Source organism: Oncorhynchus kisutch, linkage group LG28, assembly GCF_002021735.2.
Source record: "Oncorhynchus kisutch isolate 150728-3 linkage group LG28, Okis_V2, whole genome shotgun sequence".
In the NCBI taxonomy this organism is placed as follows: Eukaryota; Metazoa; Chordata; class Actinopteri; order Salmoniformes; family Salmonidae; genus Oncorhynchus; species Oncorhynchus kisutch.
Window position 1 is genome coordinate 19,209,056 of NC_034201.2, and position 19,954 is coordinate 19,229,009.

The following is a 19,954-nucleotide window of genomic DNA, read 5'->3' on the forward strand; positions in this document are numbered from 1 at the left end:
GTCCCTCTAAACTTTCAGCTCATACAAGGAGAAGACTGATCAGAGATGCAGCCAAGAGGCCCATTATCACTCTGGATGAACTGCAGAGATCTACAGCTGAGGTGGGAGACTCTGTCCATAGGACAACAATCAGTCGTATATTGCACAAATCTGGCCTTTATGGAAGAGTGGCAAGAAGAAAGCCATTTCTTAAAGATATCCATAAGAAGTGTCGTTTAAAGTTTGCCACAAGCCACCTGGGAGACACACCAAACATGTGGAAGAAGGTGCTCTGGTCAGATGAAACCAAAATGGAACTTTTTGGCAACAATGCAAAACGTTATGTTTGGCGTAAAAGCAACACAGCTCATCACCCTGAACACACCATCCCCACTGTCAAACATGGTGGTGGCAGCATCATGGTTTGGGCCTGCTTTTCTTCAGCAGGGACAGGGAAGATGGTTAGAATTGATGGGAAGATGGATGGAGCCAAATACAGGACCATTCTGGAAGAAAACCTGATGGAGTCTGCAAAAGACCTGAGACTGGGACGGAGATTTGTCTTCCAACAAGACAATGATCCAAAACATAAAGCAAAATCTACAATGGAATGGTTCAAAAATAAACATATCCAGGTGTTAGAATGGCCAAGTCAAAGTCCAGACCTGAATCCAATCGAGAATCTGTGGAAAGAACTGAAAACTGCTGTTCACAAATGGTCTCCATCCAACCTCACTGAGCTCGAGCTGTTTTGCAAGGAGGAATGGGAAAAAATTTCAGTCTCTCGATGTGCAAAACTGATAGAGACATACCCCAAGCGACTTACAGCTGTAATCGCAGCAAAAGGTGGCGCTACAAAGTATTAACTTAATTAAGGGGGCTGAATAATTTTGCACGCCCAATTTTTCAGTTTTTGATTTGTTAAAAAAGTTTGAAATATCCAATAAATGTCGTTCCACTTCATGATTGTGTCCCACTTGTTGTTGATTCTTCACAAAAAAAGACAGTTTTATATCTTTATGTTTGAAGCCTGAAATGTGGCAAAAGGTCGCAAAGTTCAAGGGGGCCGAATACCTTCGCAAGGCACTGTATGTGGTGGTGTGCACCTCTAGTGCATTGCACAGGCATCCACGCTGCTACTCTCTTTAGCATGATTAGGGAGCCAACGATGCGAGTAACAGTCATTACACTATCTCCACAATGGCACCTGTGGAGATTTATCTTCTATGCTTGGCTGCATTCAGTGCTGTGCTCTGCACTAGGCTAGCTAGCCTACTGACCTGGAGACTTTAACATCCCTTCACTAAGCCCAAGCTAAAGCTGCAACATGGTGATTTCCAGTAGGGTTGTCATGATACCAGTATCGAGTTACTAGGTTACCTAATAATTAAACAAATTAAACACTGATTTTCCATGGCAAAAAGGAAAACACAAAGCAGACTAAACTCTTTGGTCCTTTAAAAAACCTACTCTATGTAAAATAGTGTGTGCTATAGCCTGGAAAAGAAACGTGATTCTAGTTGACAACATAAGGTTGCTTGTTTCCAACATTAAGACTGTTTTCCTTGATGTTTTGTTTCCTTGCCACGATGCCTCTGAATATCGCAATACTGGTATCGTGACAACTCTACTTTCCATGGGGCAAACCATCAAAAGGAGTTATTCAATCCCTAACACAGGCCATAGGCCTATCCTTCTCTGTTAGGAATTAGCATTAAGTAGAGGATGGAGGGCCTGGAGTCTCTAGATAGACCCCCAGAAACCATGGTGACAGTCAGTCCTACAGTAGCTGGCTTTAAAGCTGCTTGGCACCTCCCTGCTGAGTGTAGATTGCTCCTCAGTCATATGCTAGTGCAAGTGTAAATCAACTTAATGGTGTCCCAATATCAAGCCATCAGCGGGTGTTAGATAGCGGTAACGTCTCTAATGCCCTGACAGCAGAGAGTGATGATCGCAGCACTATACGAGCCCCTAAGATAATTTGCCATGTTCTGAATGGGAAATGAAAGCAAAAGGGGAAAAGACAGAGGAACTAGTTGACACAAAGAGACCCACATCGACACAGACAGGACGACAGATGGGGAAAACAGACCAGATAGAAGACAGACACACATCAACACACACCCAGACAAAGACACACAAGTACACAAACACACGTAAACCTCTTTGTGATGACATACATATACAATACAAGCAGCACACACAGAAAACACACACACAACCAACATAGAGACCCTGGAAAGAGCTCAAGAGGTTATTCTGGCACACTCAAAGGAGCTTAGCAAAAAAAAAACATGGATCAGGAAAAACAACAAATTAATTAATAAACATGTGTAAAATGTAATTGTTTTGGAGGAGCTGATCTGACAAGCACCTCTTACGTTTATTCGCGCCTGGTAGGAGACCGCCCCGGCCGAATTGTTGCAGATGCACCGGTAGACACCCCCGTCCGGCCCCGTGGTCTGGCTGATGTTCAGGTGGCTGACCACATGACCCTCCTGGCTGGTGTAGTGGCCGATGCGGTGGCGGGAGTCCCTGATCACCGGCTCGTCGTCCAGCGTCCACGTCACCCTGGGCTCCGGAGTGCCTTTCACCGTGCAGAACAGTGAAACAAACTCATTGGTTCCAAACACTTTCTCACTGAAGGAGGAGATGATCTTGGGCGTGCCATCTGGAGAGAAGTGGAGAGGGAGACAAGATGGGAGGTGGGTTAGCGCTAAAGGTGTTTCTTCTAGTAGATGGGAGGTGGGTTAGAGCTAAAGGTGTTTCTTCTAGTAGATGGGAGGTGGGTTAGAGCTAAAGGTGTTTCTTCTAGTAGATGGGAGGTGGGTTAGAGCTAAAGGTGTTTCTTCTGGTAGATGGGAGGTGGGTTAGAGCTAAAGGTGTTTCTCCTAGTAGATGGGAGTTGGGTTAGAGCTAAAGGTGTATGTTCTAGTAGATGGGAGGTGGATTAGAGCTAAAGGTTTTTCTTCTAGTACAATGGTTCCCAACCAGGGGTACCAGGACTTGGTACTGTGTGTATCAAGAACGGTCTACCACATAAAGGACATCCAGCCAACTTGACAGTACTGTTGGAAGCATTGGAGTCAACATGGGCCAGCATCCCTTTGGAACGCTTTCGACACCTCGTAGAGTCCATGCCCCAAGAAATTGAGGCTGTTCTGAGGGCAAAAGGGGGTGCAACTCAATATTAGGAAGGTATCCCCAATACTTTGTGTATGTCAGTCTCATTAAGACTACAGAACTGGTAGTGTACAAGCTAAACCTTTAATAACAAGGTAAAAGATAAGACATGAACTGACATGACACTTTCTCAGATGGGTGGCCTAACGAAAACTCACTCAAGGCCATGCCTCCAACAAGCCACACCTCCAGATCCACAGGTGGCCGCAGCTACAATACATTTTGTCCAAATTGATTTTATTGTACTTAACACATGCCAAAAGCATACCTAAAGCACTCAAATGCATTTAAATGCATTTACAGTGCATTCAGAAAGTATTCAGACCCCTTCACTTTTCCCACATTTTGTTACGTTACAGCCTTATTCTAAAATGACTTAAATTGTTTGTTTTCCTCAATCTACACACTATATCCCATAATGACAAAGCAAAAACAGGTTTTTAGATTTTTTTTTGCACATTTATTAAACCGAAATGTAACATTTACATAAGTATTCAGACCCTTTACTCAGTACTTTGTTGAAACACCTTTGGCAGCAATTACAGCCTCATGTCTTCGGTATGAAGCTTGGCACACCTGTATTTGGGGAGTTTCTCAAAATCCTCTGCAGGTCCTTTCAAAGGCTGTCAGGTTGGAAGGGGAGCGTTGCTGCACAGCTATTTGCAGGTCTCTCCAGAGATGTTAGATCAGGTTCAAGTCCGGGTCTGGCTGTGCCACTGAAAGACATTCAGTCCCGAAGCCACTCCTGAGTTGTCTTGGCTGTGTACTTAGGGTCTTTGTCCTGTTGGAAGGTGAACTAGTCCGAGGTCCTGAGCGTTCTGGAACAGGTTTTCATCAAGCATCTCTGTACGTTACTCTGTTCATCTTTCCCTCAACCCTGACTAGTCTCCCAGTCTCTGCTGCTGAAAAACATTCCCACAGCCTGATGCTGCCACCATCATACTTCACCGTAGGGATGGTGCCAGGTTTCCTCCAGACGTGACACTTGTTATTCAGGCCAAAGAGTTCAATCTTGGTTTCATCAGACCAGAGAATCTCATGGTCTGAGAGTCCTTTAGGTGCCTTTTGACAAACTCCAAGTGGGCTATCAAGTAGTTTTTACTGAGGAGTGGCTTCCGTCTGGCCACTCTAACATAAAAGCCTGATTGGTGGAGTGCTGCAGAGATGGTTGTCCTTCTGGAAAGTTCTCTGGAGCTTGGTCAGAGTGACCATCAGATTCTTGGTCACCTCCCTGACCAAGGCCCTTCTCCCCTGATTAGTTAGTTTGGCTGGCCGGCCAGCCAGCTCTAGGAAGAGTCTTGGTGGTTCCAAACCTCTTCCATTTAAGTATGATGGAGGCAACTGTGTTCTTGGGGACCTTCAATGCTGCAGAAATGTTTTGCTACCCTTCCCCAGATCTGTGCCTCGACACAATCCTGTCTGCTACGGACAATTCCTTCAACCTCATGGCTTGGTTTTTGCTCAGACATGCACTGTCAACAGTGGGACCTTATATAGACAGGTGTGTGCCTTTCCAAATCATGTCCAACCAATTGAATTTACCACAGGTGGACTCCAATCAAGTTGTAGAAACATCTCAAGGATGATCAACGGGAACAGGATGCACCTGAGCTCATTTGAGTCACGTAGCAAAGGGTCTGAATACTTTTTTCATTTTAATTTAATCAATTTTAGAATAAGGCGTTAAAAAAAAATCTGTAAAAGGTCAAGGGGTCTGAATATTTTCCGTATGCACTGTATATTGGATCTTTGTCCAGCTACAATGAAAAGTTTGGATGAGCCGTAAAACCCTCCATCCTCTTCGTTGTTTTAATATTATATGGCCACAGGGAGAAATGATGGTGCCTGTAAGTGTGACATAGCCTATTTCAAATAAGTTGATGTTTTGTTAATAAGTTATTATTATTTGTTCCTGTCACGCGTGCTCCCGCTATACCCCTCTGGCGTTCGACGGCCCCAGGCTCCCCAGCATTACGCACTCCTGCAACCATCATTACGCACACCTGCTTCCCTCGTCATGCGCATCAGCGATCATTTGGACTCACCTGGACTCAATCACCTGTGTTATTACCTCCCCTATATCTGTCTGTTCCCCAGCTCTGTTCCCCGCTTATGCATTAATTGTCATATGTCATTGTGTTACCTGGTTCTGACCTTGTTCCTGTCCTGTTCCACGTCTGTGCAAAATTAAATGTTCACTCTCTGTACCTGCTTCTCAACTCCAGGGTCGGTTCTTACAGTTCCCGCTTTAGGCCTTATCAATAATGAATTTAATCTTGCTTATTGAAAATGTTTGGCATGCCCATGCTGAGCCATAATGTAATTTACAGTAGGCCTAGCCCCTATATCAGTGTGAATGCTATTGAGGCTATGCAATTACTTAGAACAATATGAATTGCAAATGGGTTCAAGTGAAGGTATTTAGCAAAGATAGGTCTTCATTTTGTTATTTAGTGTCTGTAAGCCGTTTCCATTCACTCTGGGCTCCTGAGTGGCGCAACGGTCTAAGGCACTGCATTTCAGTGCTAGCGTCATTACAGACACCCTGGTTCAAATCCAGGTTGTATCACAACTGGCAATGATTAGGAGTTCTGTAGGGTGGCGATTGGCCTAGTGTCGTCCAGGTTTGGACGGTGTAGGCAGCCATTGTAAATAAAAATGTGTTCTTAACTGGCTTACCTAGTTAAAAATGAAAGTAATTTAACAGACTAACATTGGAGTTGATTCCAAGGAAATACATTAAATACCATAAATGCACAACTTAAAGCAAGCACATATTTTGCCAAGAAGCATGTTCTGATTGGGTAGCCTAGTGGTTAGAGCGTTGGACTAGTAACCAGAAGGTTGCAAGTTCAAACCCCCGAGCTGACAAGGTACAAATCTGTCGTTCTGCCCCTGAATAGACAGTTAACCCACTGTTCATAGGCCGTCATTGAAAATAAGAATTTGTTCTTAACTAACTTGCCTAGTTAAATAAAGGTAATAAAAAAAAAAGACTTGACACACCCACAACTTATTTATTCATCAAAACTCAGCCCTTCTGCACCAACGCCAGCAAGTGTGAAAATAGCAAAAATATTTCTTACACTCCCCTGAACCTATTGTGCTTCCACCTGTGCTTAGATTTACCATTGCGTTAGGTTTGTTAAAATAGAGCCCTAGATGTCATAGCCATGCATTTCTGAAATTGTCAGGCATTACATGCACTTGAGCAAAAATGCAAATGTACACGTATTTGAAATATATTTTACGTGAAGTTAAATATATTGAAATGTCCGTATGGGGATCATGATGAGCACATAGTGTCCATTCAAGCTAATACTGTATATTTCCATATACTGTATGGATTTCACACGTGGGCCAGCGAGAGAACTGAGTGGAGAGAGGTTTTGAAATTGTTCCTCCTCCTCCCTATTATAGATTATCAATACCGTCTTTATACTGGTCCATGGCAATGGGAGACAGTTTCCCCAGCAACGGAGCACAGGCGATATGAGGCTTGTTCTGATAATCTAATAACAGGGGCTGTGGCAGGGCTTTACTGCAGCTCTCATTAACACACACACACACACACACACACACACACACACACACACACACACACACACACACACACACACACACACACACACGATCAATGGTTGGTGTTTCCCCATTCTGCATAGTCACACAAACATACACAAAAACATGCAGGCAAGCACACACTCACATATGGACACACTATGCATGGTCACATAACGCTCACGCGCACATACACTAAAAACACCCAAATACCCAAACACAAAAACCCACAGTCAGAGACGTTCCCTACTGTTATTCACAGTAACATCACTCATATGTAATCAAATAACTCCCTGACCACACAGACATCCACTGATTGTACTGACCTTCCAGGATGACCTGGACAAAGTCCTGGGCGGACATCTTGCCGTTCCTGGCGAAGCACTGGTAGGCTCCTCCATCACTCTTAGCCATCCCAGCCATGACCAGGTTCTCCCGGTTGTTTCCAGTCATGCGGACACTGTTTCCAGGGTAGATGATCTCTCCATTCCGGTACCAGGACAGCTCGTACTCCTCCGAGCCACTCACGCTGCACGACAGAGACACCTGGCTACCCACGCTGCCTTTCACCTTCCTCGGGCTGACCACCGCCTTCAGCGGCTCTGGAAGAGTTACACGTATGTCAATGTGACATTCTCTATGTCAGCTAAATACATATCAACTCTGAAATTTTAAACTCCAAAGACAAACATAATCTTAGATACACATTAACAACAAATAATACTGTACATTTAGCACAACATGCTGCACACAGTCTATTACTGACCTTTGACCTGCAGCCTCCCCACCACCTCTGCGTTGCCATAGCTGTTCCACACCTCACACACGTAGCTTCCCGTGTCACTGGGCTGGGCCCTCTCGATCAGCAGGCCCGTCACACTCTGCCTGAAGCGGCTGTCCGGCTCCAGCGGTCGGTTGTCCTTCAGCCAGCGGAATTTGGGGGCCGGGTGACCAGATGCCTTGCATGGGAGCTCCACCCGGTGTGATGTCATCACCTCGCGACGCTCAAATCCATCCAGGACGGCCGGCGCCGAATTAGTGGGGTCTGAGGGAGGAGCAATGGCCAAAGGTGAGATGGATTCAATATTTAATGCATACTGTAGCATGGTCAAAGGTGAGATGGATTCAATATTTAATGCATACTGTAGCATGGTCAAAGGTGAGATGGATTCAATATTTAATGCATACTGTAGCATGGTCAAAGGTGAGATGGATTCAATATTTAATGCATACTGTAGCATGGTCAAAGGTGAGATGGATTCAATATTTAATGCATACTGTAGCATGGTCAAAGGTGAGATGGATTCAATATTTAATGCATACTGTAGCATGGTCAAAGGTGAGATGGATTCAATATTTAATGCATACTGTAGCATGGTCAAAGGTGAGATGGATTCAATATTTAATGCATACTGTAGCATGGTCAAAGGTGAGATGGATTCAATATTTAATGCATACTGTAGCATGGTCAAAGGTGAGATGGATTCAATATTTAATGCATACTGTAGCATGGTCAAAGGTGAGATGGATTCAATATTTAATGCATACTGTAGCATGGTCAAAGGTGAGATGGATTCAATATTTAATGCATACTGTAGCATGGTCAAAGGTGAGATGGATTCAATATTTAATGCATACTGTAGCATGGTCAAAGGTGAGATGGATTCAATATTTAATGCATACTGTAGCATGGTCAAAGGTGAGATGGATTCAATATTTAATGCATACTGTAGCATGGCCAAAGGTGAGATGGATTCAATATTTAATGCATACTGTAGCATGGTCAAAGGTGAGATGGATTCAATATTTAATGCATACTGTAGCATGGTCAAAGGTGAGATGGATTCAATATTTAATGCATACTGTAGCATGGCCAAAGGTGAGATGGATTCAATATTTAATGCATACTGTAGCATGGTCAAAGGTGAGATGGATTCAATATTTAATGCATACTGTAGCATGGTCAAAGGTGAGATGGATTCAATATTTAATGCATACTGTAGCATGGTCAAAGGTGAGATGGATTCAATATTTAATGCATACTGTAGCATGGTCAAAGGTGAGATGGATTCAATATTTAATGCATACTGTAGCATGGTCAAAGGTGAGATGGATTCAATATTTAATGCATACTGTAGCATGGTCAAAGGTGAGATGGATTCAATATTTAATGCATACTGTAGCATGGCCAAAGGTGAGATGGATTCAATATTTAATGCATACTGTAGCATGGTCAAAGGTGAGATGGATTCAATATTTAATGCATACTGTAGCATGGTCAAAGGTGAGATGGATTCAATATTTAATGCATACTGTAGCATGGCCAAAGGTGAGATGGATTCAATATTTAATGCATACTGTAGCATGGTCAAAGGTGAGATGGATTCAATATTTAATGCATACTGTAGCATGGTCAAAGGTGAGATGGATTCAATATTTAATGCATACTGTAGCATGGTCAAAGGTGAGATGGATTCAATATTTAATGCATACTGTAGCATGGTCAAAGGTGAGATGGATTCAATATTTAATGCATACTGTAGCATGGCCAAAGGTGAGATGGATTCAATATTTAATGCATACTGTAGCATGGTCAAAGGTGAGATGGATTCAATATTTAATGCATACTGTAGCATGGTCAAAGGTGAGATGGATTCAATATTTAATGCATACTGTAGCATGGTCAAAGGTGAGATGGATTCAATATTTAATGCATACTGTAGCATGGTCAAAGGTGAGATGGATTCAATATTTAATGCATACTGTAGCATGGCCAAAGGTGAGATGGATTCAATATTTAATGCATACTGTAGCATGGTCAAAGGTGAGATGGATTCAATATTTAATGCATACTGTAGCATGGTCAAAGGTGAGATGGATTCAATATTTAATGCATACTGTAGCATGGTCAAAGGTGAGATGGATTCAATATTTAATGCATACTGTAGCATGGTCAAAGGTGAGATGGATTCAATATTTAATGCATACTGTAGCATGGTCAAAGGTATGCATTGTTAGCCATACTCTTAACTAGCTTGGAGCAGGTTCAGATTAAATGAGTGAAGGGAAACAATAGTCAAACCTAGCAATATTCAGAGTGTATTCCATGCAAACATTGGCACCCAGACTTGCACAACAGAAAGGCATCCAAGCTGTAATGTCCCTCTGCTTACCTGACAAAAAGAGACGTGCACTGTTGCTCTGCCTGGTCTCTCCTGTGTAGCGGTGGCGTGTCATACACCTGTAGTTATACAATCCATCCTCATTCTGCACGTCCAGGATGTACAGGGCTCCTGTGGAGGTGCTGAAGAACCGAGGCGCTGCAAGACAAAACATACATCACATCGTTAGACATACTGTACATACAGAAACATGCTGTACAACCATCTATAGCTTTGCTTTTGAATTGAAATTCACACCAGAATGGAATCAATTCAAATTGTATTTGTCACATGCACCGAATACAACAATTGTAGACCTTAGTGAAATGCTTACTTACAAGCCCTTAACCAACAATGCAGTTAAGAATATAACACACACAAAAGAAATAAAGTAACAAATAATTAAAGAGCAGCAGTAAAATAACAATAGCGAGGCTATATACAGGGGGTACCGGTACAGAGTCAATGTGTGGGGCACCGGTTAGTCGAGGTAATTGAGGTAATATATACATGTGGGTAGAGTTATTAAAGTGACTTAGGCATAGATAATAACAGAGAGTAGCAGCAGCGTAAAAGAGGGGGGCAATGCAAGTAGTCTAGGCAGCCATTTGAATAGATGTTTAGTAGTGCTATGGCTTGGGGGTAGAAGCTGTTTAGAAGCCTCTTGGACCTAGACTTGGCGCTCCGGTACCGCTTGCCGTGCGGTAGCAGAGAGAACAGTCTTTGACTAGGGTGGCTGAAGTCTGACAACACCACCCTGTGTAGACATTATAAAAAACACTCAAAGCCCTACTAACAGTTGATATAGAATATCAAAGTGGCTTTGTAAATATTTGCCTGGCCGTGAGACTACAAACACTGACCACCAGTTCCAGCCCATTTAGATGAACACATCTGAGAGGAAATATGACAGGGCTATGTGTTGTGTTGTGTCAGTCTAACACAGCTCTTTATCATGTAGCACTCTCTCTCTCTCTCTCTTTCTCAGTCTAAAGCAGAGGGACCCAGGGATAGAGATCGCACAGAGCTTTGATATGGCATCGTGGCACGGCGCAGCTCAGGTCGGTTGTGCTAACATCATGCTAATTCGTGGGAAAGCTGGGAATGGGGGCGGGGGGTCGTCAACGTGAAGGAGGGCTAATGCCTGATGCCTGCCGGAGCTGTCAAAGCAGGCTGGGAGGATATTCCTCAGTCACAGATGATAGAGGATAATGTTTCGGTTGGTGTTGGGGATGGCATGTGTAGAGTACCTCCCATTTCCTTCCCATCTAGCCTATGCCAGTCAGTATTGAAGCTATGAGAATCAGTTCAGTGACCTCTTATAGATTATTGTCTCAAAAACACAAAACCCATTACAGCACTGCTTCAATCTACACTATTTTCAACATATTTTGCCCAAATGTTCTTTTTGACACAGAAAGGGAAACATTTGTATTGCGACATGCTGCATTGTTTTTCCACTGGGCCACGTCATTTCAATGTGGATAATTGGGTAATATTTTGTTGAGACGGTGACCAATGAGATTACAACTAGGAATTGATTCACGATAAGCATAGGACCCCGGTTCAAATGTTTAAGATACGAGTGCATGTTGTGATCAGAAAATCGATTCAAACATTACCAATCACTGGTTCACTAAAATATTTTGCTCATATTACTTTCTTTCTAGCTTCCAAAAATACCTTTAATATTTTGTGACAAATGCATCCTCTCCTTCAGTGTCAAACTAAGCTGCACATGATGTTGACAGTCGTTAATCTACAAGTCATTTTGCATGCTGAACAACCCCAGGCAATATCAGCAGCCTAACTGCACACTGTGTGCAGCTTTGCAAGATGACCAATGAGAGGTAGACCTATTCCTGATGTGGCACATGTTTGTGTCACCTTCAACATTCAAATATGTATTAAATGGCTTGCATATTATTAGGCTTTATTAGTTGAGTGACAATAAATATAATTTATTTTTATCAAATATTTGTTTTTGTTTTACAGTAGCCTAAACTACTGCTGGAAACAACTCTCATCCGGCTATAAGTAGGCTACATGCTGATCGGTGCTTGCATTACATTTTATTTGGATTGTTCAGGTTCACTATCAGCAAAAGTTTGGGAAATTTGGTTTGAAACAATCAGAATTTATATTTTTAGATATACAAAGTAAAGTTGATCATTTCATAACGAGGACAGCGATCTTCCCACAGTGATGTCAAATTGGCTGGATGTCCATTGGCTGGTGGACCATTCTTGATACACACGGGAAATGGTTGAGCGTGAAAAACCCAGCAACACTGCAGTTCTTGACCCACTCAAACCTGGCACCTTCTACCATACCATTCTAAGGCACTTAAATGTTTTGTCTTGCCCATTCACCCTCTGAATGGCACACATGCACAATCCATGCCTCAAGGCTTGAAAGTCCTACTTTAACCTGTCTCCTCCCCTTATCTACATGGATTCAAGTAGATTTAACAGGTGACACCAATAAGGGATCCTAGCTTTCACCTGGTCGGTCCATGTCATGAAAAAAGCAGGTGTTCTTAATGTCTACACACACACACACACACACACACACACACACACACACATCAAACCGAATGGTTTAAAGCTAAAACGTTTTGTTCCTGTATCGTATTGGAAACCATGTATCTACTATAAATATGCATTGAATCGTCTTGAACGGGCAAATATGCACATTCCTTATTACAGTCTATATTCACCCACTCAAAAATCACCCAAAATTCTTTCAACCATCTAAAAGCACAATAAAATTCCAATGGAAAAACAATTTCTGATTATTGTTTTAGTTGTCACCCAAATGTCTATAACTGCACTTTCAACTATTTAAAAGCACAGCAAAGTTCAGGAATACAATGTCAATTAAAAAAATGTATACACCAAATGAATGTGTTATCACTTATCTTCATCTAATAGCGGAACCAAATCAAGTGGGTTGCCATTGAGATTACATTAAAAGTTACTCATTTTAAGGTTGAATGTTGTAAGATAGTACTTGTAATACAGTAAATAGCCTATTATATAAGTAATACAACAAGTAATACAATAAGTAAGACAACTCAACCAAATATCAGCATTTAAAGAAGATGTATCTACTGCTTGGATAGTTACATCTGAGCCACTGGCTTAATCACATTCTTTAACTTAAAATGATGGTTGAGTTGGAGACATGAATCTATCATATCATTTGTGAACTTGTCGACAGGTTTATATGCTTTTTATTGTATTTGAAAAGTGATATTGAATTGTGTTTGGTTGTCAAAGCAACCAAATATAAACATTTCGGGGAGATTTAAATCTGTTTGGATAGTTCCATCTGCGTCACTGAATTTCCAATCGACATGATGCTAATTTTGTAAATTATTAAATATTTAATCTCCATACAGCTTTCTGTTTCCAAAACTAGAATCTGTAACAAACATAATGTACTGCATTTTGTAGACTTAACCCTTTGCTAAAGTTTCCCAAAACTCTTGCTGTTTAGAAGGAGTGTAAGGTCGAATTGAGTTATTGCACACTCGCACTTCACAGAGTAGGCATTCCCTAATTGAAATATGCAAATACATCCTAGAACGTGCCAATAGGATCTCGCTAGCTCGTGCTTGGCTCTGCCCACCTTCTTGCTTGTTCTGCCCACTATGATTCATTTGCTCCCATTGGAAATGACAGACTCTGGTCTATCTTGGGTTAGCTATAAAAATCTTTTGCTACAAATAGTAATTTTAGTCACAAATCTCCCACACCAAATAGCCTGAAGCCACAGGGCTCTTCTCGCAGACCTCATTTACCTACCCGGAAGCATTGTGAAGCGTAGGTTTATTTTATTTTTTATTTTACCTTTATTTTACTAGGCAAGTCAGTTAAGAACAAATTCTTATTTTCAATGACGGCCTAGGAACAGTGGGTTAACTGCCTGTTCAGGGGCAGAACGACAGATTTGTACCTTGTCAGCTCGGGGATTTGAACTTGCAACCTTTCAGTTACTAGTCCAACGCTCTAACCACTAGGCTACCCTGCCGCCCCGGTGGGGATTCTTGACCTGTTAACATGTACATAGAACAACACAGCACTTTTCAGCATGTTTTGTTATTTCTGTAAGACTAAAAATTGACTATGAAGTTGTCTCTTTTACAATGCGGGTCAATTGAAAATTATGTTTGTTTTCCCCAATTTGTGGCCGTGGTCGAGGGGAATTCCTTTTTATGGCGTGGATTGCAGTTGAGATTACCTTAAAAGTACAGTTGAAATCAGAAGTTTACATATACTTAGCTTGGAGTCATTAAAACTACATTTTCAACCACTCCACTAAATTCTTGTGAACAAACTATAGTTTTGGCAAGTCGGTTAGCATCTACTTTGTGCATGACACAAGTAATTTTTCCAACAATTGTTTACAGACAGATTATTTCACTTATAATTCACTGTATCACAATTCCAGTCGGTCAGAGGTTTACATACACTAAATTGACTGTGCCTTTAAACAGCTTGGAAAATTCCAGAAAATGATGTCATGGCTTTAGAAGCTTCTGATAGGCTAAATGACATAATTTGAGTCAATTGGAAGTGTAACTGTGGATGTATTTCAAGGCCTACCTTCAAACTCAGTGCCTCTTTGCTTGACATCATGGGCAAATCAAAGGAAATCAGCCAAGACCTCAGAAAACAGATTGTAGACCTCCACAAGTCTGGTTCATCCTTGGGAGCAATTTCCAAACACCTGAAGATACCACGTTCATCTGTACAAACAATAATTCGCAAGTATAAACACCATGGAACCACGCAGCCGTCATACCGCTCAGGAAGGAGACGCGTTCTGTCTCCTAGAGATGAATGTACTTTGGTGCAAAAAGGGCAAATCAATCCCAGAACAACAGCGAAGGACCTTGTGAAGATGCTGGAGGAAACAGGTACAAAAGTATCTATATCCACAGTACAAACAAGTCCTATATCGACATAACCTGAAAGTCCGCTCAGCAAGGAAGAAGCCACTGCTCCAAAACTGCCATAAAAAAAGCTAGACTATGGTTTGCAGCTGCACATGGGGAAAAATATTGTACTTTTTGGAGAAATGTCCAAAAATAGAACTGTTTGCCCATAATGACCATCATTATGTTTGGAGGGAAAAGGGGGAGGCTTGCAAGCCGAAGAACACCATCCCAACCGTGAAACACGGGGGTGGCAGCATAACGTTGCTTTGCTGCAAGAGGGACAACTGTTTGGCCATCACAAAGCCCTGACCTCAATCCTATAGAAAAGTTGTGGGCAGAACTGAAAAAGTGTGTGCGAGCAAAGAGGCCTACAAACCTGATTCCGTTACACCAGCTCTGTCAGGAGGAATGGGCCAAAATTCACCCAACTTATTGTGGGAAGCTTGTGGAAGGCAACCCGAAATGTTTGACCCAAGCTAAACAATTTAAAGGCAGTGCTACCAAATACTAATTGAGTGTAGGTAAACTTCTGACCCACTGGGAATGTGATGAAATAAATAAAAGCTGATTTATTTAATTCTCTCTACTATTATTCTGACATTTCACATTCTTAAAATAAAGTGGTGATCTAACTGACCTAAGACAGGGAATTTATACTAGGATTACATTACAGGAATTGAGAAAAACTGAGTTTAAATGTGTTTGGCTAAGGTGTATATAAACTTCTGACTACAACTGTACATGGTTCAAGTGATCAATGCCGTTCGAGATTCTGCACAGATTATTACAGCAATTGTGAAGATCTCCACAGACCTGCAATAACCTTAACTTTAGACTCTTTACTGCATTACAAAAGTAATATTGAATTGTGTTTGGTTCACAACGTAACAAAATAGCAGGTACATATTCAAGGTTGAAATTTGGTGAAATTTGGTAACCATGATGATTACCATGATGATGATGGTTGAAATTTCACTCTCAAAACAACAGTTTATTACTCTTTTCAAATCTAGTGTTTTTAGATTCCACGTCACAATACGTTGACACATTATGTTGAAACAACATTTATTCTACCAGTTCATGCCCAGTGGAATGGGCCTTTGTATAGAATGCTACAATAATCCAAAGAAAGCAGTCAAATTAACCTCTGTTCATGTAATTGATGTTTAATTAAAGAATATTGACTCAACCTTGTGGTGGTTTACATTTAATAGAAAGAAGAGAGTTGAAATAAAGAAGGAGAAAAAACATACACACGGAGAAAAACTGAAATAGAGAGAGAGAAAGACAGCTAGAGAAGGAGAGAGAGAGAAAGACAGCTAGAGAAGGAGAGAGAGAGAGAAAGACAGCTAGAGAAGGAGAGAGAGAGAGAGAAAGACAGCTAGAGAAGGAGAGAGAGAGAGAGAAAGACAGCTAGAGAAGGAGAGAGAGAGAGAGAAAGACAGCTAGAGAAGGAGAGAGAGAGAGAGAAAGACAGCTAGAGAAGGAGAGAGAGAGAGAAAGACAGCTAGAGAAGGAGAGAGAGAGAAAGACAGCTAGAGAAGAGAGAGAGAGAAAGACAGCTAGAGAGGAGAGAGAGAAAAAGACAGCTAGAGAAGGAGAGAGAGAGAAAGAGCTAGAGAAGGAGAGAGAGAGAGAAAGACAGCTAGAGAAGGAGAGAGAGAGAGAAAGACAGCTAGAGAAGGAGAGAGAGAGAAAGACAGCTAGAGAAGGAGAGAGAGAGAGAGAAAGACAGCTAGAGAAGGAGAGAGAGAGAGAAAGACAGCTAGAGAAGGAGAGAGAGAGAAAGACAGCTAGAGAGAGAGAGAGAGAGAGAGAAAGACAGCTAGAGAGAGAGAGAGAGAAAGACAGCTAGAGAAGGAGAGAGAGAAAGACAGCTAGAGAAGGAAAGAGAGAGAGAAAGACAGCTAGAGAAGGAGAGAGAGAGAGAAAGACAGCTAGAGAAGGAGAGAGAGAGAAAGAGAGAAAGACAGCTAGAGAAGGAGAGAGAGAGAGAAAGACAGCTAGAGAAGGAGAGAGAGAGAGAAAGACAGCTAGAGAAGGAGAGAGAGAGAGAAAGACAGCTAGAGAAGGAGAGAGAGAGAGAGAAAGACAGCTAGAGAAGGAGAGAGAGAGAGAGAAAGACAGCTAGAGAAGGAGAGAGAGAGAGAGAAAGACAGCTAGAGAAGGAGAGAGAGAGAGAGAAAGACAGCTAGAGAAGGAGAGAGAGAGAGAGAAAGACAGCTAGAGAAGGAGAGAGAGAGAGAGAAAGACAGCTAGAGAAGGAGAGAGAGAGAGAGAAAGACAGCTAGAGAAGGAGAGAGAGAGAGAAAGACAGCTAGAGAAGGAGAGAGAGAAAGAGAGAGAAAGACAGCTAGAGAAGGAGAGAGAGAGAGAGAAAGACAGCTAGAGAAGGAGAGAGAGAGAGAGAAAGACAGCTAGAGAAGGAGAGAGAGAGAGAGAAAGACAGCTAGAGAAGGAGAGAGAGAGAGAGAAAGACAGCTAGAGAAGGAGAGAGAGAGAGAGAAAGACAGCTAGAGAAGGAGAGAGAGAGAGAGAGAGAAAGACAGCTAGAGAAGGAGAGAGAGAGAGAGAAAGACAGCTAGAGAAGGAGAGAGAGAGAGAGAAAGACAGCTAGAGAAGGAGAGAGAGAGAGAAAGACAGCTAGAGAAGGAGAGAGAGAAAGAGAGAGAAAGACAGCTAGAGAAGGAGAGAGAGAGAGAGAGAGAAGGAGAGAGAGAGAGAGAGAGAGAGAGAAGGAGAGAGAGAGAGAGAGAGAGAGAGAAAGACAGCTAGAGAAGGAGAGAGAGAGAGAAGAGAGAGAAAGACAGCTAGAGAAGGAGAGAGAGAGAGAGAGAGAGAAAGACAGCTAGAGAAGGAGAGAGAGAGAGAGAGAAAGACAGCTAGCGAAGGAGAGAGAGAGAGGAGAAAGACAGCTAGAGAAGGAGAGAGAGAGAGAGAGAGAAAGACAGTAGAGAAGGAGAGAGAGAGAGAGAGAGAAAGACAGCTAGAGAGGAGAGAGAGAGAGAGAGAGAAAGACAGCTAGAGAAGGAGAGAGAGAGAGAGAAAGACAGCTAGAGAAGGAGAGAGAGAGAGAGAGAGAGAAAGACAGCTAGAGAAGGAGAGAGAGAGAGAGAGAGAGAGAGAAAGAAGCTAGAGAAGAGAGAGAGAGAGAGGAGAGAGAGAGAGAGAAAGACAGCTAGAGAAGGAGAGAGAGAGAGAGAGAGAAAGACAGCTATGCGAAGGAGAGAGAGAGAGAGAGAGAAAGACAGCTAGAGAGGAGAGAGAGAGAGAGAAGACAGCTAGAGAAGGAGGAGAGAGAGAGAGAGAAAGACAGCTAGAGAAGGAGAGAGAGAGAGAGAGAAAGACAGCTAGAGAAGGAGAGAGAGAGAGAGAAAGACAGCTAGAGAAGGAGAGAGAGAGAGAGAGAAAGACAGCTAGAGAAGGAGAGAGAGAAAAGACAGCTAGAGAAGGAGAGAGAGAGAAAGACAGCTAGAGAAGGAGAGAGAGAGAGAAAGATAGCTAGAGAAGGAGAGAAAGAGAGAAAGATAGCTAGAGAAGGAGAGAGAGAGAGAAAAAGACAGCTAGAGAAGGAGAGAAAGAGAGAAAGATAGCTAGAGAAGGAGAGAGAGAAAGAAAGACAGCTAGAGAAGGAGAGAAAGAGAGAAAGATAGCTAGAGAAGGAGAGAAAGAGAGAAAGATAGCTAGAGAAGGAGAGAAAGAGACAAAGATAGCTAGAGAAGGAGAGAGAGAAAGAAAGACAGCTAGAGAAGGAGAGAAAGAGAGAAAGATAGCTAGAGAAGGAGAGAAGGAGAGAAAGAGAGAAAGATAGCTAGAGAAGGAGAGAGAGAGAGAAAGAGAGAAAGATAGCTAGAGAAGGAGAGAGAGGGAGACGAGGGGGATGCAGAAGCAGCAGTGTATTGTGAGGAGCGAGCGTTGACCTAGTTAGAGCATGGATTTGATATCCTGAAGGGCTTTTCAGCTTGTGGTCTAGCTGCAGTTGTGTGTGACAAGCAACCACTGGTAAAATAAGGGGGAAAGGAGAGTGTGCATACATCTGTGTGTGTGTTATCAGAGGGGGAAGCAGTCAGTCTCTCCTGTCTTTCTTTCTCCCCCTTCTTCTCTTCTCACGTTCTCCTGAACCTTGCCTGACAAGCTGCTAGATGTCGAAAGGTGACAAGATTTGGTTCTATGGGTTTATGAATGAGAGGCGCTTTCATTAAAACAGACTGCCCTTCATCCATGGGTAATGTGAGGGTGAAGCAAGGTGTGTGTGTGTGTGTTTGTGTGTGTGTATGCATGCTTCAAATGCATGTTAAAACAGCACGAGTGCTGGGTTAGTGACAAACAAACACACACTGTCTTGCTCACTCACACACAAACACACACAGAGAGCAGCTATATTGTTGAATCCCTCTCCTCCTCTCAGTGCAGGGCTGTAATCAGATTTCTGATTCATGTGAGGGGTGTGTGCATGCGCTTCAAAAGCCTGTTAAAACAGCACCAGCACTGGGGGTCTGTGACACACACAATTACACACACACACAGAGCCTCTAGATTGTTGTATATTGAATCCCTCTCCTCCTCTCAGTGCAGGGCTGAAATCAGATTCCTGGTGCAAACTTAGGGGTTTCTCTCTACAACCATCCATGATCATATTTATTTTCTCAAGCCCAATTAATCAATTATTTGGTGATAATTTAGCATTTGGAATGTTCTACTGTCCCCTACTACAGTAACCATAGAGACAAAACATTTGTCCATACATCTGACCTCATACCCCAGTCCTCTCTGTCTGTGTCCCTCCCTTTCTCACACCGTGTCTCTGCTCTGCTGAGAGATGGATCCTAGCTGGGACCACGCTTTAAAGGAGAAGTCTCTCTCTCTCTCTCTCTCTACTCTCTCTCCACTCTCTCTCCCCAACTCCCCCTCTCTAACACCATGTTCACTATCAAGGAGCATTGTGTGTCTGAGAAAAAAATGGCCCTGTTAGTGTGTGTGTGTGTGTGTGTGTGTGTGTGTGTGTGTGTGTGTGTGTGTGTGTGTGTGTGTGTGTGTGTGTGTGTGTGTGTGTGTGTGTGTATGTATGTGTCTCTGCAACACAGGGTTACACAGATGCTTGATCAATTATAACAATCCACAGCAC

At 42.5% G+C, this 19,954-nt stretch overlaps 1 protein-coding gene across 2 annotated transcripts in view; it reads right to left on the reverse strand.

Annotated features, from left to right (window-relative positions):
• dscama (Down syndrome cell adhesion molecule a) overlaps nt 1-19,954 on the reverse strand; it is a 222,492-nt gene that overhangs the window by 64,045 nt on the left and 138,493 nt on the right. For both annotated transcript variants that reach the window (XM_031808380.1, XM_031808379.1), the window contains exons 4-7: nt 9,897-10,043; nt 7,490-7,768; nt 7,050-7,325; nt 2,354-2,650 (exon numbers count right to left, since the gene is read on the reverse strand). In XM_031808380.1, the coding sequence (XP_031664240.1) occupies nt 2,354-2,650; nt 7,050-7,325; nt 7,490-7,768; nt 9,897-10,043 (999 nt within the window). The remainder of the gene's footprint in view (nt 1-2,353; nt 2,651-7,049; nt 7,326-7,489; nt 7,769-9,896; nt 10,044-19,954) is intronic.